The sequence below is a fragment of the Oryza sativa genome, chromosome 1 (genome assembly GCF_034140825.1).
Source record: "Oryza sativa Japonica Group chromosome 1, ASM3414082v1".
In the NCBI taxonomy this organism is placed as follows: Eukaryota; Viridiplantae; Streptophyta; class Magnoliopsida; order Poales; family Poaceae; genus Oryza; species Oryza sativa.
In genome coordinates, this window is record NC_089035.1 from 28,810,652 (window position 1) to 28,829,615 (window position 18,964).

An 18,964-nucleotide genomic window follows, 5' to 3' on the forward strand; every position below is an offset into this window, starting at 1 on the left:
CTGAACTATCTATAAGGTTTCGTTTCTTTAATGGAAACGGGAGAGGGCTACCTCTCTTTCTCAAAAATAAAAAGAAAAGAAAAAAATGAAATTAGAAGGTTACATATTGTAAAAAGTCTTTGAACTTCGACATCACAACATCCCCAAAGCACAGCTCTTGCATTGAGACCATGTCTACGGTCTCAAAAGACTTTGGCACTGCGTTATTTCAAGTTTTTATTCTTAGCCATTTTTCCGTCCTAAATTAATATGGAAAGCTTGTCTTGTTTACTAAAATAATTACCAACTATTATGCTTATCGACCGTGCGCAGATATATGTTGATGGTATATGGTTCAAAATGATTTGGGGTGTGCTGGAGCTACACACCTATTTTTCATTTATGGTGTGACCCACATATCCCTGCTCGTGGTGGTTTAATCAACATGATAAGTTCACGGTCTCAAATAACCTTGTTATACTTTATATTATCCTCATTAATATGCATACGACATGAAAGAAATCAATAAAATGTACTTCCTCTATTTCAAAACAAAATCATTACTCGTTTGTTTAACCAAGATTGAGAATACAAAAAATTACTTCAAAATACAAGCGTTACTATTTTATTGACAGTAGTGGCAATGGAAGAAAGTGTTGACATAAAACTTAACGGCAATTGCATGCCCTACTCGTCCACCCTCACTGGGGCATTTTAAGCTCCAACATTGTCGCTGCTATGCTTCGAGCTTTGCTATTCGTATTGCCTTACCTTGCTATCAAGGCAGCCATGGAGAGATGAGAAAAACGATAAAGGTGGAGGAAGACAATGAAGAGATGAGGAAACAAAATAAGGCCATTTGATACAAAGGAAATTTATAGGAATTTTAAAGGATTTTATTTCTATAGGAATTTTTCCTACGTAACCCTTTGAATCAAAGGAATGAACCTTATGTAATCCTATAAAATTCCTATGGAATGTCTCTTCCCATATAAGTTTTGAAGAAAATTTAACATGAGGTAGAACCTTATGAAAAAAAATCATTTGTCTTTATCTTTCCTCAAATTTCTCTTTTGCCTACTGCCCAATCAAACGGTCGTTCCTACATTTTTTCTGTGTTTTGCAATCATCTGTTTTACACTTTCTTGTCAAATCTTATATTTTTCCTACTCTTTCATATATAATTTTTATTCCTGTGGTTCAACGGGGAGACTGGATGCTCAATAACAAATAGCTCTACGAACCTCTCGCCACATCATCTGTCATGTTTTAGTGCCATGAGAGACAAGTGGGCCGAAACCACCCAAAAACAGAAGGAAGAGGTAATGTGTTCGGATTAAATAATTGAAGATGTAATTTGTTTGCAGTCAAAGTTGAGGGGTGCAATTCGTACTTTCAAGAGGGTAAATCCGACTTAACAAAAAGAAAAAAAAACCATCGTCTCAACCAGGGGATCCTGAGTTCCTGACCCTCCTCGTGAGTTCGCCCGCCGCCGCCGCCTGGCCGATCCCAATCCTTCCCACGAGCGAGCAGGGGTGTCCTGAAATTTTTACATTTTGGACCTTTTTGAAAACTTATTTTACAAATAGACCCCTGAAAAAACTTAAACCGGAAATGGTCCTTTTTGGGACGCCAGAGTGGCTGGCGCCGTACCCCAACATGGTAGCGCCAGCCACACTGGCGCCGTGCCCGTGCCACCGTGGCAATAGGGCTGTCGTGGAGGTGCTGACTAGGCCGAAAGGGGCGCCAGCCAAAGTGGCGCCGCCCCTCATACCACGGCGCCAGCATGGCTGGCGTGCCCCTCCTCTGCGGGCCCCACCAACTTTCTCCCCCCTAAAAATTTTCGCCCTGTTCTGCCTCCGGGCAACGGCTGGCGCCCCCCTCCCCCCCCCCCCCGACCGCGGCGCCAGGGTGGCTGGCGCTCCCCTCCTCCCCCCATCGAAGCCCTTCCGCCTCCGGGCCTCGGCTGGCGCCGCCCTCATGGACCACGGCGCCAGGGTAGCTGGCGCCGCCCTCCCCCAGCCCGAAACCCTTCTGCCTCGCGGCACTGGCTGGCGCCGCCCTCCCCAACCACGGCGCCAGGGTGGTTGGCGCCGCCCTCTGCCTCCCTGCAAATTGAAGATCCATATTGCACAAATGTACCAATTCACAGTTCGCAATTCAAATCACAATTCACAGATTCGTACAGACTAAAACATGTTCCAATTGCACAAATCACAATGCCAAAAGTCCATCACATAGTCCTCACATAGTCCATCACATATTCCACACATCAAACAATGCAAAAAGTCCATCACATATCCCACACATCAAACAATGCCAAAAGTCCATCCTATATTCCACACATGAAACAATGTCAAAAGTCCATCACATAGTCCTCACATAGTCCATCACATTTTATATCACATAGTGCACCACATATGTCATACTACCAACCAATAGATTAACTTTATACAAATTACTTCTTCCGTTGGCGCCGAATTGCTTGCGAGCCCGGAGTGTACCTACATTTGAAAATCCAATGTTTAAAACATTTTAAAAACAAAATAAGGGAAATCAAATAACATTTGAGAATGGTAAGCTCACTTTACCTCTTTTTCGCTGTCCGAGTGGATCGCAAGTTGTATTGCGTGGGTTGCGTCCCCTGAGGCGCGTCGGGAAGCTATGACATGTCTATCTCCTCGGCGTCTGGTGCGACGTAGTCCTCATCCTCCTCGTCCTCGACGTCATCGTCGTCGCTAGGTGGAGCCGGCGCCTTCCCCTTTCCCCTCCCTTGCTTAATGCGTGACGACGACGAGCCACCAACTCCTTCACGCTCTTCTATCCTGATGGAGTGTCGAGCGATACTTGGACGCGCGGATTGAGGTAGTGGTGGTGGTAGTCTCCCCGGTTGGTACACGTCGTCCAATCCAACCGACCTGCAACCTAATCTTGCTGCAAGTTTCCGGCACCTTTGACGAACTTTCTGCATTTCAAAAAAAAAAAGAAGTTTGTTAGGCATAACTCAAGTAATGCAAAGTGCTAAATAAATTTTACCTCTAAAACATTGCGGAGTGTGTTCTCCGTGTCCTCACCACCCCTCGGAGCTTGGAGGGCATGCCCCATTTCATTCACACTCCTGAGGAGCTCTCTCGACTGAAAGCGTGAGAAGATATATGTTAGGGTCTAGGGTGCAAATGGAAATAACTTTGACAAATGCAAGAAAACTTACGACTCTGTCTCTAAGTGGGGCGTGCTCCATTTGATATCCAACTCTAGTCCGGACATCATAGGGATTCCGCCCCTCATCGGAGTCGCGGTCATCCTCTATGTCGGCTTCCGTCCAAGTAGGGTGGAGGAACAGTCTATATGTCATATGCAGCCAACGAAGGTACTCTGAGAAAAGATGATTTTGATGTATAGTCTCGATGTACCTGTCGTTCCTTTCGGCTGTCCTCCATTCATCAATGTATCTATTATGCTCTAGCCCCCAGTCTTTCACCTTCTTTGTTCTCACCCTGTCATACCTAGACAAGTAGAAGGTGATGAAACAATAGTGAGCATCGACAAGGGTTAAATGGTACAAAATTGAACATTGACAATGAAAGCAAACAAAGATAAGAAATATTTACTTGTGTAATTCAACTCCAGTTGAGATGTCCTCAACCGGCCAATCTTGTTTCTTCCCGAACTGTCGCATGACACGGTGCGGAAGGTGGTACTCAACTGCCCAGAAACAAATCAATGGGCACTGGTACATGAAATAGTCAGAGTCTCGATTGCACATCGAGTTCAGGGTCAGGCTTGAAGCCTCATTTGTGTGGTATGGTAACCACTCAATCTGCAAAAGTTGAAGAGATGTCGTTGGTTAGTATCTCAATTAAAGAAGTAAATGTCTAACTAGAAGTGATATTGGAAGTACTTACATGTTGAGGCTGTAAGCAGTCCATCTCATTGACATAATGCTTGTATGCCACATCCCGGTGAGCATGTGCAGTGGCAGTACTCTCAAAAAGGTAGGCCACTGTCTTCTCCATGTCTGGCTCATTGTAGGGCCAAGGAGTGAAGCTTTGCCTCCACTTAGGCCTTCCAACCGGTAGTCTTAACCACATCCACATCTGAATCAATAGCACACAACCACTCATGTTGGATGATGGTGCCTGACGACAACAGGCCTCACAGAGCTGTCTATATGTCCACGCCAACACTGCTGAGCCCCAACTGAAACGGCCCAGATCACCAAGGTTGGCGACCAAAGGAATCCATATCGCCGAAGCAATGTCACCCCCAGCATCAGGAAACAGAACTCCTCCCAACAAGTGCAAGATGTATGCATGGGCATAACACTCAATACGCCATGGCTCAGCATCGTCGTCAAGATGTGAGAAGTTCTGACTCAGCCAAGACAGGGGTATTCCATTCTGCTTCTTCTTCCCCCTTGCCCCTGCTCAATGTTCAGTGGAATGCCAAATAGCTGCTGCACTTGTGCATGCCATCCAGGAGTCTCTGTCCTGCCCGTCACGGCATGCCCCCGTAATGGGAGGGCCAAGATCATAGCCACATCCTGTAGAGTGATGGTCATCTCACCACTAGGGAGGTGGAAGCTGTGTGTCTCAGGCCTCCATCTGTCCACAAGTGCTGTCAACGCAGGAGCGTTGAACACTGGCATTCCTCTGCTCACGACCAAGGCCACCCCGAGCAACCCGGCAGCCCTTAGGTACGGGATGTACCTATCGTCGAACACTGGAGGGGCATGAGCTCTGACTCGGAGCGGTTGAAGTACCTGCATTAGCAATTGTAAATCAATTAGTTAATATAATGTCAAATACACGCTACCGATACTTATGCACAAGTGAATCAATGCCGATTCATACCCTCCCCGCCTCGATCGCAGCCCCGCGATGACGGGCCTCGTAGTACGCCTCCAAGGCTGGGTAAGTCGGTGGTTGTCCCTCCTCGGCCATCCTACATGAAAAAGTAATAAATTCACCGTTAGTTACCAATGTGACATATATTAAAAGAAAATGAATGCGAGAACATGAGTAGGAAAACAAAATATTTACCTCCCTAACACTTATATTTTTTTTGGACTTCTTCTTTTTTGGACGCTTAGGACACTTAGTTTTCTTGTGACCCTCCTGGTGACACAACGAGCATCTATTTTGCACCGGCGCAGCATCAAGTTGAACGCATGAAGGTGGTTTCCTTCCAGAACCACCCAGACCTGAGTCCATTTCGTTCTTGAATCGTTTCGATCTCCTCTTCCCTCTTGTTTTAATCTTCAAATTTGGGTCAGCAACAAATTCTTCACCATCGTACGGTAGCCACTATGTGGGGTCGAGGTATGGCTCAAAGCGACTTGCCCATGTGTTCACAACGGCTCTTGAAGAGAACTGATACGGCATTCGGTTGGGAGATTCCTCATCAATTGCATGAATCAGATAAACGTGTATAAGATGTGAGCAAGGCATATGGTAGAGCAATGGTCTTTGGCAAGAACATGAGTTCCCCTCACCTTCAACTTTGAAGGCTCTTGCGCCGAATCTAACACCACCACGCGTTATACCACACCTTTCTGTGACCTCGTATGTCTTTTTCTGCTTATCGAAACACCTTGCAGTGTGTTTGTTCGCCTTACTTTTTTGCACCTTCATCTTACTATCAACCTTGGTGGACCAACGCTGCCCTAACTGGACTCGCTTCAAAGCTTCATCATGTCTGTTCACAAAGTAGTCATTGCACTTCATGAACGTAAATGATACTATGGCCGTCACTGGAAGCTTACGAACACCAACTAGCACGTTATTGAACTGTTCGGCCATGTTGGTTGTCATGTAACCCCACCGGCGGCCATTTCTATCGTATGCACGAGACCACTTATCTTTATCCAACAACTCATCTTCAAGCCATTTACGAGGACCTTCGGGAATACGCTGCCTTAGTGCCTCAACATCCCTCTCAAATATCCACTTCTCGTCAATCTGACATATCCTTAGGAGCTCTTTTGTCTGATGCTTGTCTGCACCGGCCTTGTGGAAATTAGCACTGAAGTGCCTCATGCACCACCGGTGGTGAACCGGTGGCAATCCTGGAACAGGAGTCGTCATGGCATTCATTATACCAGCATGTCGATCTGAGATAATACAAACCTCCCTATGCGGCCCAACCACAACCCGTCGGACAAGATCGATAAACCAGCACCAGTCTCGTGAATTCTCTTTCTCCACCAAGGCAAAAGCTAAAGGTACAAGTTGGTCCTCCGCATCAGCTGATAATGCAGTCATCAAGGCACCACCGTATTTCCCAGTTAGGAAGGTTGCATCTATAGCTAGTACTGGCCTACAATGCTTAAAAGCCTCAATGGAAGGACCAAAGCACCAGAATGCACGCATAAAAATTTTCTTGGTCACTCCATCAACGTTGACAACCCTATCAGGATGAGTATCGATGTGGTAGACCATACTGGGATTCCTCTGCTTAATGGCTTGCAGCAAAGTGGGCAAACGGACATACGCTTCACCCCATTCACCGTAAATGAGCTTCATAGCCTCCTCTCGTGCCCTCTAAGCCTTGCCATATTTCACCCTATACTGGAAAACCTCAAATATATACAAAGCTAACGCAGAAGCAGAGAGTGTAGGTTGCAGTTTTATGGCATTGCATAACCTATTTGCTATGAACTTTAATGTCAGCTGCCGGTGGCTCCCTGAACCTTCGGCAGTAGCACAACTATGTTCCTTACCTACCCATGATATCCTCCACGTGCCACTAGACCTCTTAGTTGCATGGACCTTCCATTTGCACCGTGGGTTTTCACATTTAACAGTGTACCTCCTATTTGCGGCAGAATTGACAACACGGTATGGACGATGGTGCACGATGGCGTACTCCTGGAGCCATAGCTTCAATGCGACCATGGATGGGAACTCTAAACCCTTTCTGAGACCATCCACCTGGAATGGTTCTGGCAACTGATCTAGGTTGATGCCGCCATCTAGTAGTGCACCATGGGCATGTGTTAGGTCCCTAAACTCAGGAATGTCCGGCTTCCTCCCAAACACCTTCTCAAACGCACGACATTCCTCTAATGCTAACTTGTCATTATTAGTAAGTGGAGGGAATGGATAGTCATCATCAGAGTCTTCAGCAAATTCAACATCATATTGCTCAACACTTGCCTCCTTGTCAACATCATCTCTATTGACTTCTACTAAGACAGAATCGTGACCACCACTCAATTCGACATCAAAGTAATCATCTGGATTCATATATTGGCCTGCTACTTCTGTCGGGTATTTAGGGTTGACTCCGTACGACGACCAATGAACACTCGCCGACAAATGTTCACTTAGATCAAGCCCCTTTTGTACTAACTCCCTTTTCATCACCCTCGCTGCATCCACATCATCAGTACCGCAATGTCTCTTTGATGGTCCTGCCTCCCATAAATCATTTCCAAGCAAAGGTCTCTTCTTCTCTCCTTCCCCCTCCAAGTCTTCTTGTACCAACTCAGTCTTACTTGCACCCCCTCCACGACGAGAATAATATGTCACAAAATTCTTCTCAACGTAATGATAAGAAGGAGATTTGTTTAGATCCAAATTTTCTACGGTACGAACTAACTTTGATGCAAACACCTCTAGAGATCTAAACTGAGACTCTTTTACCAAATCAAAGTAAACTTCCCATTCCAACTGACCTATCACATTTAATATATACTTATGCCCTTGACCAACATCGTATCTCCCATAAAAACGAATCTCCACATTATCCTCGGTCCATCCAAGAACTTCTTTCACTCGTGACCTTAGTTCATCTAGAGTTGGGTGGGTGGGAAACAAAATGGTCTTCAATGACATATCCTCAAACTCAACATGTGCACCAACATAAGGTTCCACCACTCTACCACCGTAGTAAACACGAACAAGTCTATCCATCTACACCAAAAAATCAAATGTAACTTTGCAACAAAAATTAAATCTTTATTCCTAAACGTAGTCCAAACCGACATATTATAACCAATGCATAACTTAAATTGTCCCAAAGCTACTACTCCAAAAAAATATTTAATCCACCTATAGCTATCAACAAGTTTACTAGTGCATTACACATCGAAATATTACAAATACTCCGTCATACAACCCAAACCTCCGTCATGCCTCAACCATAATTTTTCATCCATCCATCCAACCAAACCATCCAAAAATTAACATTACCACATATATGGTTAAAAAAATCATGACACCAATGAGTACATTGCAAACATGTAGCACTACAACAAGCCAATCCTAAGAACAAATGCTAAAAATCATAAATTTAGGTAAAAAAGGGGATCTAGGGTTACCCACCGATCTACAAATTCAATCAATAAAAACGAAAAAAAAGAGGGGGGAATGAAGGAGTCTACCTTTCTCTTCGATTTCCACAAAAAATCCCGCGAAAAACGGCTTCAAATTGAGTGGATTTGAGGTGGAGAGGTGAGGGGGAGAGAGAGGGGAAGAACTCCTGCGCTGCTGCTCGGGCTGGGACATGGCGAAAATGGGAGTGGGGAGGAGAAAGGTGGTGGGGCCCACGGGGTTTAAGGGTCGGCCCACAGAGGAGGGGCGCGCCAGCCATGCTGGCGCCGTGGTATGAGGGGCGGCGCTAGTGTGGCTGGTGCCCCCATTCTGCCCAGTCAGCACCTCCACGACAGCCCTAGTGCCACGGTGGCACGGGCACGGCGCCAGTGTGGCTGGCGCCGCCATGTTGGGGTACGGCGCCAGCCACTCTGGCGCCCCAAAAAGGACCATTTCCGGTTTAAGTTTTTTCAGGGGTCTATTTGTAAAATAAGTTTTCAAAAAGGACCAAATTGTAAAAATTTCAGCAGGGGTGTCGTTGTTTGTCCTGCTGCTTCAGAGTTCAGCTGCATCCCCGTGAACACATCCTCCGCCGCCGCCGCCGCCGATCTCCATCCATCCCACGAGCGAGCAGGGGTGTCGTCGTTCGTCCTACCGCTTCCGCCGCATCCTGGTGAGCACATCCTCCGCCTCCGCCGCCTGCGCTGATAGATGTCATTGGATTTCATCGTTTGTGCTATGTAAAACTTGATTCGAACTATTTGTGCTGTAGTTTTGATTAATTAAGAACTTTTATTGTATTTGTGGGCATGAAGATTTTGATTTGGCACTTGAAGCTTGTGTCAGCACACAAGGTAAAGATCCTAGGTGTATCCGCCACTGGCCGGGGTGGATCTGGTACGACGCAGATACCCCCACCAGCACAGATTTCGCAACAACAGAGAAGAGCGAGGTGGGGCAATGGAACAAGAAGCAGTGACAGCTTTGGTGGCCGATCAAGAGGAAGTGGCGCAGCTCGGGGAGGGTATCCTCCACCACTTCGAGGAAATCCTCCATCAAGACCCCCTCATGTAACCACATTTGGTTCATTTCAAATATTTCGCCGCACTCGTCCTCATTTCTTGCATTTTGCAACACATATTCTTTGAAATTTCATTTCCTGCCTAATTTGGCTGTCTTTAATTCTCCCTGATGAACATTCATGCAGAGATGAAGTGGGGTTCTTGCACCCAACATAGTTCCAGTCGCTAGAACACAGCCAAACTGGTTATTGGACATCTCAAGCACCTGAATGTCCTCGGAGATACCTCTGGTGCAAAGACCACAAGCTTGCCATATCCATGGAAATCCTACCTAAGCTCTACCGTGCTGCACGGCATGCATACTCCAATTCAGCAGCAGCCAAGGATGGTCCACTCATGGAAATTGATCTGATGAGGCACAGCAAGGCATTGCTCATTCTTTGCCCTGACATGCTCACTGCATGGAATTCGAGGTAATGCTGTCAACTTATCACAGTATCACTAAAGGATCACATCTTTCATAGCTAGAAGGCTGTGACTTTGATTGAGTTGAAATTAAGGCCCATCCCTGGCTGGAAGGGATTCCACATGGTTGTTTTATTCTTCTTTTCTTTTGGCAGGAAGATGGTACTATCAGTGAATTATGATTTCACTAAACTCAAGGATGAGCTGCAATTGTGTGCCTTGATCCTTTCATGCTCACCAAAAAACGAAAGCACCTGGAGCCATAGGTACAGCTTATATTTTCATATGTCAGATTGCCAAATTATAGAGTTTGGGAAACTCTTTCAGGTTACCTCTTAAGTAATTTAAGGATCCGTTTAGGGAGAAAATGGATGCCTATGACCAACAGGTAGAATAAGAAATCTTGTCCCTTATTTTAGAATACCCATCGCTCTTCTACTGCAGATTGAATGACATCCAGCAGTCGTACAAATGGTTATTAGTTTTTATGGTCCTTGGGAGGTATTGTTATATATCTTGGTCTAGTTTAATTGTGAGATATATGTGGCATGATTATTTACTAGGGGATCATCTACCTTTCAATACCTCCCAAGGACTGCTGTAAAAGAACTGGTTGGAGCTAGATTTTATTTGTGCAGCATTGAAATTTTATGTTGATTTTGTCCATGCCCACATAACTTACAGTTTAAACTTTAAATTGATTGCCTACTACAGGAGATGGGTGATCAAGAAGGTTTCAGAACACAACCAGGATGTGTCGGAGCTTATAGAGAGGGAATCTGTACTAGTGAAAGAGATAGCAGAGGTCATACTCATAAATATTTTTCTTGTTTGGGATGTTAATAGAACCTTTCCCATCTACTTTTCTGAACCTTCATTTTCGCAGCAGATAATTATCTGAACTCATCAACTTCGACACTTCACGCTTGTAGTGATAAACAGTGTACAACAAGATAGTTTGATCCTTTGTATGCAGAAATCAAAGATGAACTACCGTGCGTGGAGGCATCGCTGCTGGCTTATTCCCTACATGACAAGAGAACAGGTATGGGTAAAGGAAAATCAAGCTGCTTAAAATTCTTTGTCCACTTTTCTTAATCTTATGTGCAAACTTCTGAGCACCACCATGGTAGCTAGGTCAGGACTTTTGTTATATTGCAAAAACCCTACAAAATTTCTGCCTGTCTGTTATCAGTTCATGCTTATCCTCATCAGCATCTAATTTCTGTTAAAGGTTCTGAATGAGTTAAAGAAATCAACAAGATGGAACGAGTTACATGTCGCTGACAACTGTTGTTTTCACTACCGACGGGTTAGTCCCTGCCCTTATTGGTGTAGCTAGTACTAATTACTACTTCAAAAGCAAACTTGTATCCCACTCAACATTTGCATATTGAACAACCTGTGGCATATCGTTTGAGCCGTCTCAAACATGTCATTTTATTGATTGTTTGCAGTCCCTACTGCTTGCATTACTAGACAGTTGCCATGTAGAGGACACAGAAGATTCCCTTGATAGGAAGTCAGAAGTTCATTTACTGTGGAAGGTATGTTGTATTTCATTAGAATCTATACCTGCTTCACTATGGTTCCCCTTGTGCCATCTTTCCCTCTGTTTTTCATTGTACATCTGTTACAAAGGAGAAACTCGCCTGTGCATTTTTTTTCGGGAATACGCAAGGAGCGCTCGCCTGTGCATTTTGTTTTATTTCACAAACATTGATTTCTCTGGTGCTTGAGTAATTGCATCTGACAGGAGGAACTGACGTGGAATCAGATGCTTATCAGACGCTACCAAGGGAGAGAGGTTTGAAGTTTGGCCATCGTGATTCTGACATTTTATCCATAATTTATTGTGTATGTTGTTCCCTTGCGTTGATTGTGCTGATTCGTTGGTGTAGTCTTTGTGGATCCATCGTATTTTCCTCTCGCAATGGTGGGTGAAGTTCTCGCTCAGCAGTGAGGAAACAGAGTGTGCTGCAGGCACTTCGCTGGTGGACCTCTTCCTAGCCCAGGAGATATACCTCCTGTCAGACCGCCTGAATGCTCCTGCCGATGAATTTGGTGAGGCATGTGTTCAAACTGAGCTTGCAGCCCTCTACATTCTCTGGATATCAAAGGTAACCACTTGAAAAAACAAAATCGAATTGTGATATGTCCTCTGCACGAAGGATCACATTTGAAAAAACTAAGCATCACATTTTTTTATGCACAGCAAGTTCCGGCTGTGAAACTAAAGCTGGAAAAAAGGCTACATTCGGTGGGGAGCCTGGAGGATGTCTTAGCAAGGGCCTGCCCACTATTGAAAGCAGAACAAGGACATGCATTGCAGCATACGTACAGAGTTACTGATGAAACGACGACATATGGTTATCTAGTACTGTAGCCTGTATGGTCTAATATGTTCATTGTTCTGCTTTTCTGTTGCAGTCTTCTTTATGTAGTGGAAATACTGAAGAAATGGCTATGCACATTGTACAACAAAGAGAAACATGTATGAGAGTTGGTGCATTTGTCCTTTTTTCTTGATTAGAAGATCGTTGTGATGCTTCATTGAACCTTCTGATATTAATTAAGGGCCTGTTCGGCACGCCGACTGCTGCGGCTGCGGCTGCGTACTCAGTGGGGCACTGTTTGTGCCGGCTGCGCAGGCCCTAAACATGTAGTCTATCCTTGTTTTGTTTGCTGTGGATAAGCAGATCAACGGTGACTTTAACTAAATATAAAAAGGAGGTAGTACAATAGAAAACCAAACAGCTTGAGATTTCTGTTACTATCCACAAAAGGACCCCTTTTTTCCTAGCCAAACGTTTTCCGTGGGATGCAACCCTCGACTGTCAACCCTGCCTATCCTGTGGGCAAAACTACACGTGAAAAATGAACCAATTCAGGAAAGATTGGCTCATTTCGTGCTGTGATGAAACACACAAAAAAGGGTGGTTTATTGATGCCTTCTCTGCATGGTCACTCTCGCGAGCAAGTCCAACCGTCCGAGGGATGAGATTTACCCCACTGCCCCCAGCAAAAATTGGAGTAGAACTACTCCACTAGATGATACCTGGAGGGCTCCGTTGGCTTCTCACTGAACACTCTCTCCCTAGCATTTTCAGCCTGCATACAATGGGCAATGAACTATGAGATATGTCAGTACAAGTCATGAAATGATTCATCTGCATTTGCTTGTTTTCATGTATGAATTGTATGTGAAGATGGGCTCAGATGAAGAACAAACCATCTTTTGCCAGTTGGTGAAAAATGTGATAGCAGATAGAAGGGTGATCTGTGATATTGAACCACAGACAATGCCCATCCAAAGTCCTTTTGCTCCCATATGTAGCACAAAGCCAAGAAGGATCGCCATTGGAATTCCGAGCAAATAGAATGAGCCGAGGTTGACGTACGCGCCCAAATGTTGCCATCCACAACCTCGAGCAATACCTGATGAAGAACAGATATTAGTAAACGCTGATGCACCTAGCCGTTAACAAATGTATCATAGCATATTTGTGATTGGGCGATGGTGGCAATTGCCTATCACTCGACAATAGTATGCAAATTAAATAAGTGGCGATTACATCATTTGTAAACATCAGAAGTTATTATAGATACCAATTAGATCAATGATTAAAGATAAGTTTTAGAACGTGTTGACAGTCATTTTCAGATGAAAGAAAATTGTAACCTGACATAACTCCTTGTAGACCATCAGTAACCACAGTGATGCAAACCAATGGAACCATCATCGCGACGAAAGAGATGACCTCCTCCTCACTGCTGTATGCACGACCCAGGAGTCGCCGTGATGCTAACAGAGTTCCACATACTATAAGTGCCTCTGTCACTGCAACTGACAGCACAACATAGACAGCTGAACGAGCTCCTTCAGGGTTCCCAGCACCCAGTTCGTTTGCTACTCGTGTGCTATTCATTAAAACATTGAATTTACAAAAGCTGTTACCAAACAGAAAATCTTTCTGAGGGAGTGAAAATAATGCATCTTCCATGTATTTCATACCTTCCACCAGCTCCAAGCCCATAAGGAATGGTAAAAAGTAAAGTTATACTTGTGAGACTGCCAAAAAAATGTGTAAAAAAATAAGGCAAAAGTGTTTATATAAGCATATTATACTACATAAAGGTAACCATTTCGTACCAAATTGAAAGCACTGAGGTTTGTAGCTCGGGGTTGGGTAAAAGTCCTGACATAAGAATAAGTAGCTCAAATGACCACCACTCAAGACTGAAAGAAGAGGAAATTTTCATTAGCTGACAACAAGACAGAAACTTAAAAACGTTGAGGCATTACCAAGTAGATTATATATTAGTTACCAAATCATAAGCGCAGATGGCAATGCTAGACGTAAGAACCCATCCAATCCCTTGAAGGCCTCGATTGTTGGAGGTGTGCGTGTTTCCTTGCAAGAGCTTGACAGCAAGATATAAGCCACAAGCATGGCCACATTCAACCAGTATGATATGCTTATCGACAAGGCAGCTCCAGTATACCCCAAGCCGGTCTTAAACACCATCAACCAGCACAGAGGGATGTGGAACACCAGGGTTGCAACGGATGCAACGAGCATGGGCATTATCAAGCTCTGGGACTGAAGGAACTTCGTGATAGGCTGAATCAACGCGTTTGCGAAAAGCCCTGGAATCAGCCAGACGATGTATCTCCCAGCTCCATGCGAGATCAAAGGATCTTGACCAATGAGTACCAGGATTTTGCCCATGAAAACCCATAGAAGTGATAGAGGAATGCACACCACCAGAAGAGTGAGTATGGCTCTGTAGGTGTGCACTCCCAGAGTATGGTATTGTTTTGCCCCATAAGCTTGGCCACAGAGAGTTTCCAGTGCACTTGCCATTCCAATCTGCATTTACAAATGATGTTAGCTGTATCAGGTGAAATCAGAATCGTTTCTTTTCTCGCAACCAAAGAGAGGGGTAAACTAGAGTTGTACTGCGTCAGTAAGTTTTCAGTTCAGATGCACAATACAATCAGCACTGCTTTATGACTTACAAAAATAATTGTACTTGACTAGTTTACCGACCAAAGTAAACTCAATTTAACGGGATCTCGATATCAGTTTCTTCTTTGCATGATGTGACTCAGCGACTAAACAAGTCGAAGAGACACTAATGACATGCGAGTAGCCTGGTCGTACCACAGTATTGTACTCTTATCCAATGCAAAGCACGCTTGGACTAACAACCATTTCTACCCGAAAGACAACAAACTTTAAGCTGAGGCCAGCAGACATTTTGGACGATTATTCCTCAAAGATAACTCATCTTAGAGTCCTACTAATATACAATTCCTGCAGAGTGGCTGTCGCTAGCGAACCAGTTGGAATAAGTAAATACTTAGACCAATTGAGCCCCTACACCAATCGGAAATCAGGAGGAAGCCACTAGATCAGTATCACGTGTTCGACCGTAAAATACTCCGAAAATCACATGGCTTTCACGCTAGAAAGCTGCACCAGGGAAGCTGGACACTGACCGATGCTAAAAACAATGGGAAAAAGGAAACTCGTGAATCTCTTCCGTTTTCTTGGTTTCTTTTTTGTTCAAGATCATCCTGGAACAGTTAACTAACCAAGAACAAATTAAGCACAAATCTTGCATGCCCAAATAATCGAACTCATTTCTCCCAGAGGCTCCCAGTATCGCTCAATCCAACAGTGAGGACATGCAAGTATACATGCAGCCAGCGAAAGCAAGATAATACTAATAGTAATGTTTGCAAATTAAGGCAGCAATCAAAAATGAAAAGCTGGGGGGAGTAATTTGGGGGGTTGTACGGACGAGGAGGCTGAAGCCGGTGACGGAGGCGAGGGAGGTGGCGATGGCGGCGGAGGAGAGCGGGAGGACGCCGGGGAGGTGGCCGACCATCATGTTGGAGAACACCTGCACCGCGTAGTTCGTCAGGCTCACCGCCACCATCGGCAGCGCCAGGTACGCCAGCTTCCCGGCCTCGCTCCCCCACCTCCTCCTCCACCCAACCTCCTCACCCTCCTCCTCCCCCTCCTCCCGCCGCAGCAGCAGCGGCTGCTCCTCCCTCGCGGCCGCGGCCATCGCTTCCTCTCCCTCTCCGGCCGCGTGCGGCGGCGCGTGCTCGCGTGGGCCTTGGCGGCGGTGTCGCCGTTGTTGCGTGCGCGGGGGCGGAGCAGTGGAGGGAGGAGGGGGGTGTGCGGCCGTGCGCGCGCGCGCGGCCTCCAGTTATCGGGGCGAGTGTTTGTCTCGGGCCGCTGCCTCGGAAGGCGGTTGGGTCGTCGTGATTGCGACGGAAATTATATGGAAAGTGGAGAGAAAAAACGGCACCGAGTACTCCTCCGTCACTTAAAAAATAAATCTAAAACTGAATATAACATATTATAGTATTATAAATTTAGATATACATCAATTCAGATTTATTATACTAAAATAAAATATATTATGTCTTATTTTAGATTTTTTTAGGACAAAAAAGTGGCCGTTGTCTTGTCATGACTCGATCTTGAGGTCCATTTCATCCACGTTCAGGCTTGGACTGAGATAGACTAATCGGTAAAAATGGCATGGATAGTCAACAGTTCAGTACAAAATGCGCCAACGAATGGACGAGATCAACGTATGGGTTTTGATACAAGGGTTTTACTAGCGGGGAAGCACCATCGATGAGCTGACCAGTGAAGTTAGGCTCTCTTCTCTCACTCCCCGGCACCAAAAACGAAGCCGCGTTTCAGTGCGTGATTAATTAAGTTTTAGCTATTTTTTAAAAAAAATAGATTAATATGATTTTTTAAGCAACTTTTGTATATAAATTTTTTAAAAAAAAACACACCATTTAACAATTTGAAAAGCGTGCGCACAGAAAACGAGAAGGAGGAGTTGGGAACTTGTACTACCGAACGGAGCTATGTACACAGCTTTTTTTTCACAAATGCTATTGTAGTTCTTCATTTTTAACATATAAATCCATTAAATATAAAGCAGTGGTATGTGATCCAACATGATAAAATTCTTGGCTCCATCACTGGGCTATAAGGTTTCAAATTTGTGCATTAAAAGTTGGAGCTTCATGAGAATTACGGATTATATGTTAAGTAGACAACATTACAAGGTTATAGTATATATTCCTCCCTCCTTTCGAAATATAAAAAATTTTAGAATTCAAAATTTAACTCAAAATATAACAATTTATCACATACATTCTCTTTTTCAACCAATCATAACCTTCTACAATTTAAATTATCCACCTTTTTTTTCTTCTCAATCAATTACAGCTCTCTTCTATTTAATTCTAAACATTTCCTTAATACCCTTATCTAAATCTAAAACTTCTTATATTTTGAGAAAGAAATAGTACCTTAAATGTAGTGTGCAGTGTGCTTATGTGATTATATCAAGGGAGGATTAGGGTTATAATAAGTACACAAATCTCAAAACAGTTATAGCCATTTAAAAGTGGCTAAGATTTACTAGCCTAAAATCAGACGACTGACAAATAAATCAAATGCAAACAAACACATGAGTTCAAAATGGAAAATTCTCTACAGAGAAGTGCTCGTGGAACCCATGCTTAAAGGACATCCGATCGTATCATCATCAATCTAGACAAACAAGTGAGTTCGTTTTGATGTGTCAATGGATTGGTGGACCCGTGGATGTCTACTACGGTAGTGTTTGGTTGAGGGGATGGGATGGGATGGGATGGGACGAACTCACTTTTAGGGGTGTTTGGTTGAGGGGTGAGTGGGATGGGTTGGTCCCTGGAGAGGAATATTCCTCTCAGATCCGGGACCAACCGATCCGGGAAAATGTGGTGGACGAACTCGTCCCAGGTGGGACGAGCGAACGGCATGACAACGCCTTCCTACCGCGCTCGTGCTGCTTGCCCTCGGGAGCAGCAGCATACGGCTCGTGCGACGGCGACCACGCAGGGCTCGGCGACGACGACCGCGACGGCGGGGGGCTCGGCGACGGCGACGGCGGATCCAGTGGTGGGGAGGGCGGCGGCGGTGGATCCGGCGATGGGGAGGACTGCGGCGGCGGATTCGGCGACGGGGAGGAGCGGCGGCGGCATGCGAGGAGGAGGTCAAAGGGCGGCGGCGGATCCGGCGATGGGGACTGTGGCGGCTTGCGAGGAGGAGCTCGCGGGGGAGGAGCGGCGGCGGCGTGCGAGGAGGAGGTCTAGGGGCGGCGGCGGATCTGGCGATGGGGCGGCGGCGGATTCGGCGATGGGGAGAAGCTGCGGCGGCTTGCGACGAGGAGCTCGCGGGGAAGGAGCGGCGGCGGCGTGCGAGGAGGAAGTCGAGGGACGGCGGCGGATCCGGCGATGGGAAGGAGCGGCGGCGACTTTTCCTCTTGCTCTTGCTCGCTGCCGGCTTTTCCTCTTGCTCGCCGCCGGCTTTTCCTCTTGCTCTTGCTCGCCGTCGGCTCATCCTCTTGCTCTTCCTCCGGCGATGGGGAGGACTGTGGTGGCAGATCCGGCGATCGGTTGACGGTGATTGCAAACGGCGTCCATCCCTTCCCTCTCTCATCCCTTCAACCAAACAAAAAATTGGGATCGTCCCATCTTACAAACCAAACATGTGAGTGGAATCATCCCAACCCAAAAATCAGGGATGGTTCTATCCCATCCCACTTAGTCCCGAAACCAAACACTACCTACAAGTACAAGAAGCTGGGCTGCTGCATGCACCACACATGTCAACCTGCTGCGTTTTCTTAGAATTGAGATGGCCTTATTTCATCCTTTCCGACTGAACCGATCCAGATGATCATCAAGTGGGACTGACATTTCAAGTTCCAAAATCTCCGTATTGTGTCACCGTAGTAGGATCTAAAATTAAATAGTACTTATCCCATAAATCACATTCTATTTAAATATCTATGTACAATAACTTTCTTAGTAGTAAGTAACTACTACAAAGTTGTATGGTAGTAGCAGGTACTCCCTATATCGTTTGACTTTTATTCCTAATTAAGTTTAACTAAGTTTATAGTAAAATATATTAGTATTTTCAACACAAAACAAACATATTATCAAAATATATTCAATGTTAGATTTTAACTAGTTTAGTATTTTAGATGTTGCTAAATTTTTTCAATAAGTTTGGTCAAACTTAATTAGAAAAAAAGTCAAACAACTTATAATATAAAACGGATGGAGTACTTAAGTTTGTAGTTTTGCCA

General features: G+C 45.1%; 4 protein-coding genes across 6 annotated transcripts; 2 read left to right on the forward strand and 2 right to left on the reverse strand.

The window, feature by feature from the left end:
* Nucleotides 1-2,236: 2,236 nt before the first annotated feature.
* LOC136356109 (uncharacterized) lies at nucleotides 2,237-7,922 on the reverse strand. Its single transcript, XM_066309623.1, has 8 exons — nucleotides 5,022-7,922; nucleotides 4,833-4,923; nucleotides 3,885-4,741; nucleotides 3,591-3,799; nucleotides 3,191-3,485; nucleotides 3,016-3,114; nucleotides 2,571-2,944; nucleotides 2,237-2,483 (listed from the first exon to the last, which is right to left on the reverse strand). Exons 3-7 carry the CDS (start codon nucleotides 4,101-4,103, stop codon nucleotides 2,642-2,644), a joined length of 1,125 nt encoding a protein of 374 aa, XP_066165720.1. The 5' UTR covers nucleotides 4,104-4,741; nucleotides 4,833-4,923; nucleotides 5,022-7,922; the 3' UTR covers nucleotides 2,237-2,483; nucleotides 2,571-2,641.
* A 900-nt stretch (nucleotides 7,923-8,822) lies between these two features.
* On the forward strand, nucleotides 8,823-12,316 carry LOC4324143 (uncharacterized). Of its 2 annotated transcripts, none has more exons than XM_015766633.3 (11): nucleotides 8,823-8,967; nucleotides 9,110-9,364; nucleotides 9,502-9,789; nucleotides 9,937-10,047; nucleotides 10,496-10,586; nucleotides 10,758-10,826; nucleotides 11,016-11,093; nucleotides 11,239-11,328; nucleotides 11,538-11,588; nucleotides 11,683-11,901; nucleotides 11,997-12,316. In XM_015766633.3, the coding sequence occupies exons 3-11, from the start codon at nucleotides 9,635-9,637 to the stop codon at nucleotides 12,165-12,167; spliced, it is 1,035 nt and encodes a 344-aa protein (XP_015622119.1). In that variant the 5' UTR covers nucleotides 8,823-8,967; nucleotides 9,110-9,364; nucleotides 9,502-9,634; the 3' UTR covers nucleotides 12,168-12,316. The 2 variants fall into 2 exon arrangements, with proteins under 2 accessions (XP_015622119.1, XP_066163041.1); XM_066306944.1 differs by having other exon boundaries at nucleotides 9,941-10,047.
* A 157-nt stretch (nucleotides 12,317-12,473) lies between these two features.
* LOC4324144 (protein DETOXIFICATION 12) lies at nucleotides 12,474-16,053 on the reverse strand. Of its 2 annotated transcripts, none has more exons than XM_015766632.3 (7): nucleotides 15,593-16,053; nucleotides 14,111-14,655; nucleotides 13,935-14,021; nucleotides 13,797-13,853; nucleotides 13,464-13,702; nucleotides 13,014-13,219; nucleotides 12,474-12,892 (listed from the first exon to the last, which is right to left on the reverse strand). In XM_015766632.3, the coding sequence occupies exons 1-7, from the start codon at nucleotides 15,860-15,862 to the stop codon at nucleotides 12,821-12,823; spliced, it is 1,476 nt and encodes a 491-aa protein (XP_015622118.1). In that variant the 5' UTR covers nucleotides 15,863-16,053; the 3' UTR covers nucleotides 12,474-12,820. The 2 variants fall into 2 exon arrangements, with proteins under 2 accessions (XP_015622118.1, XP_015622117.1); XM_015766631.3 differs by having other exon boundaries at nucleotides 12,474-12,913.
* A 1,575-nt stretch (nucleotides 16,054-17,628) lies between these two features.
* On the forward strand, nucleotides 17,629-18,270 carry LOC4324145 (uncharacterized). Its single transcript, XM_015767059.3, has one exon. It carries the CDS (start codon nucleotides 17,629-17,631, stop codon nucleotides 18,268-18,270), a length of 642 nt encoding a protein of 213 aa, XP_015622545.2.
* Nucleotides 18,271-18,964: the final 694 nt, after the last annotated feature.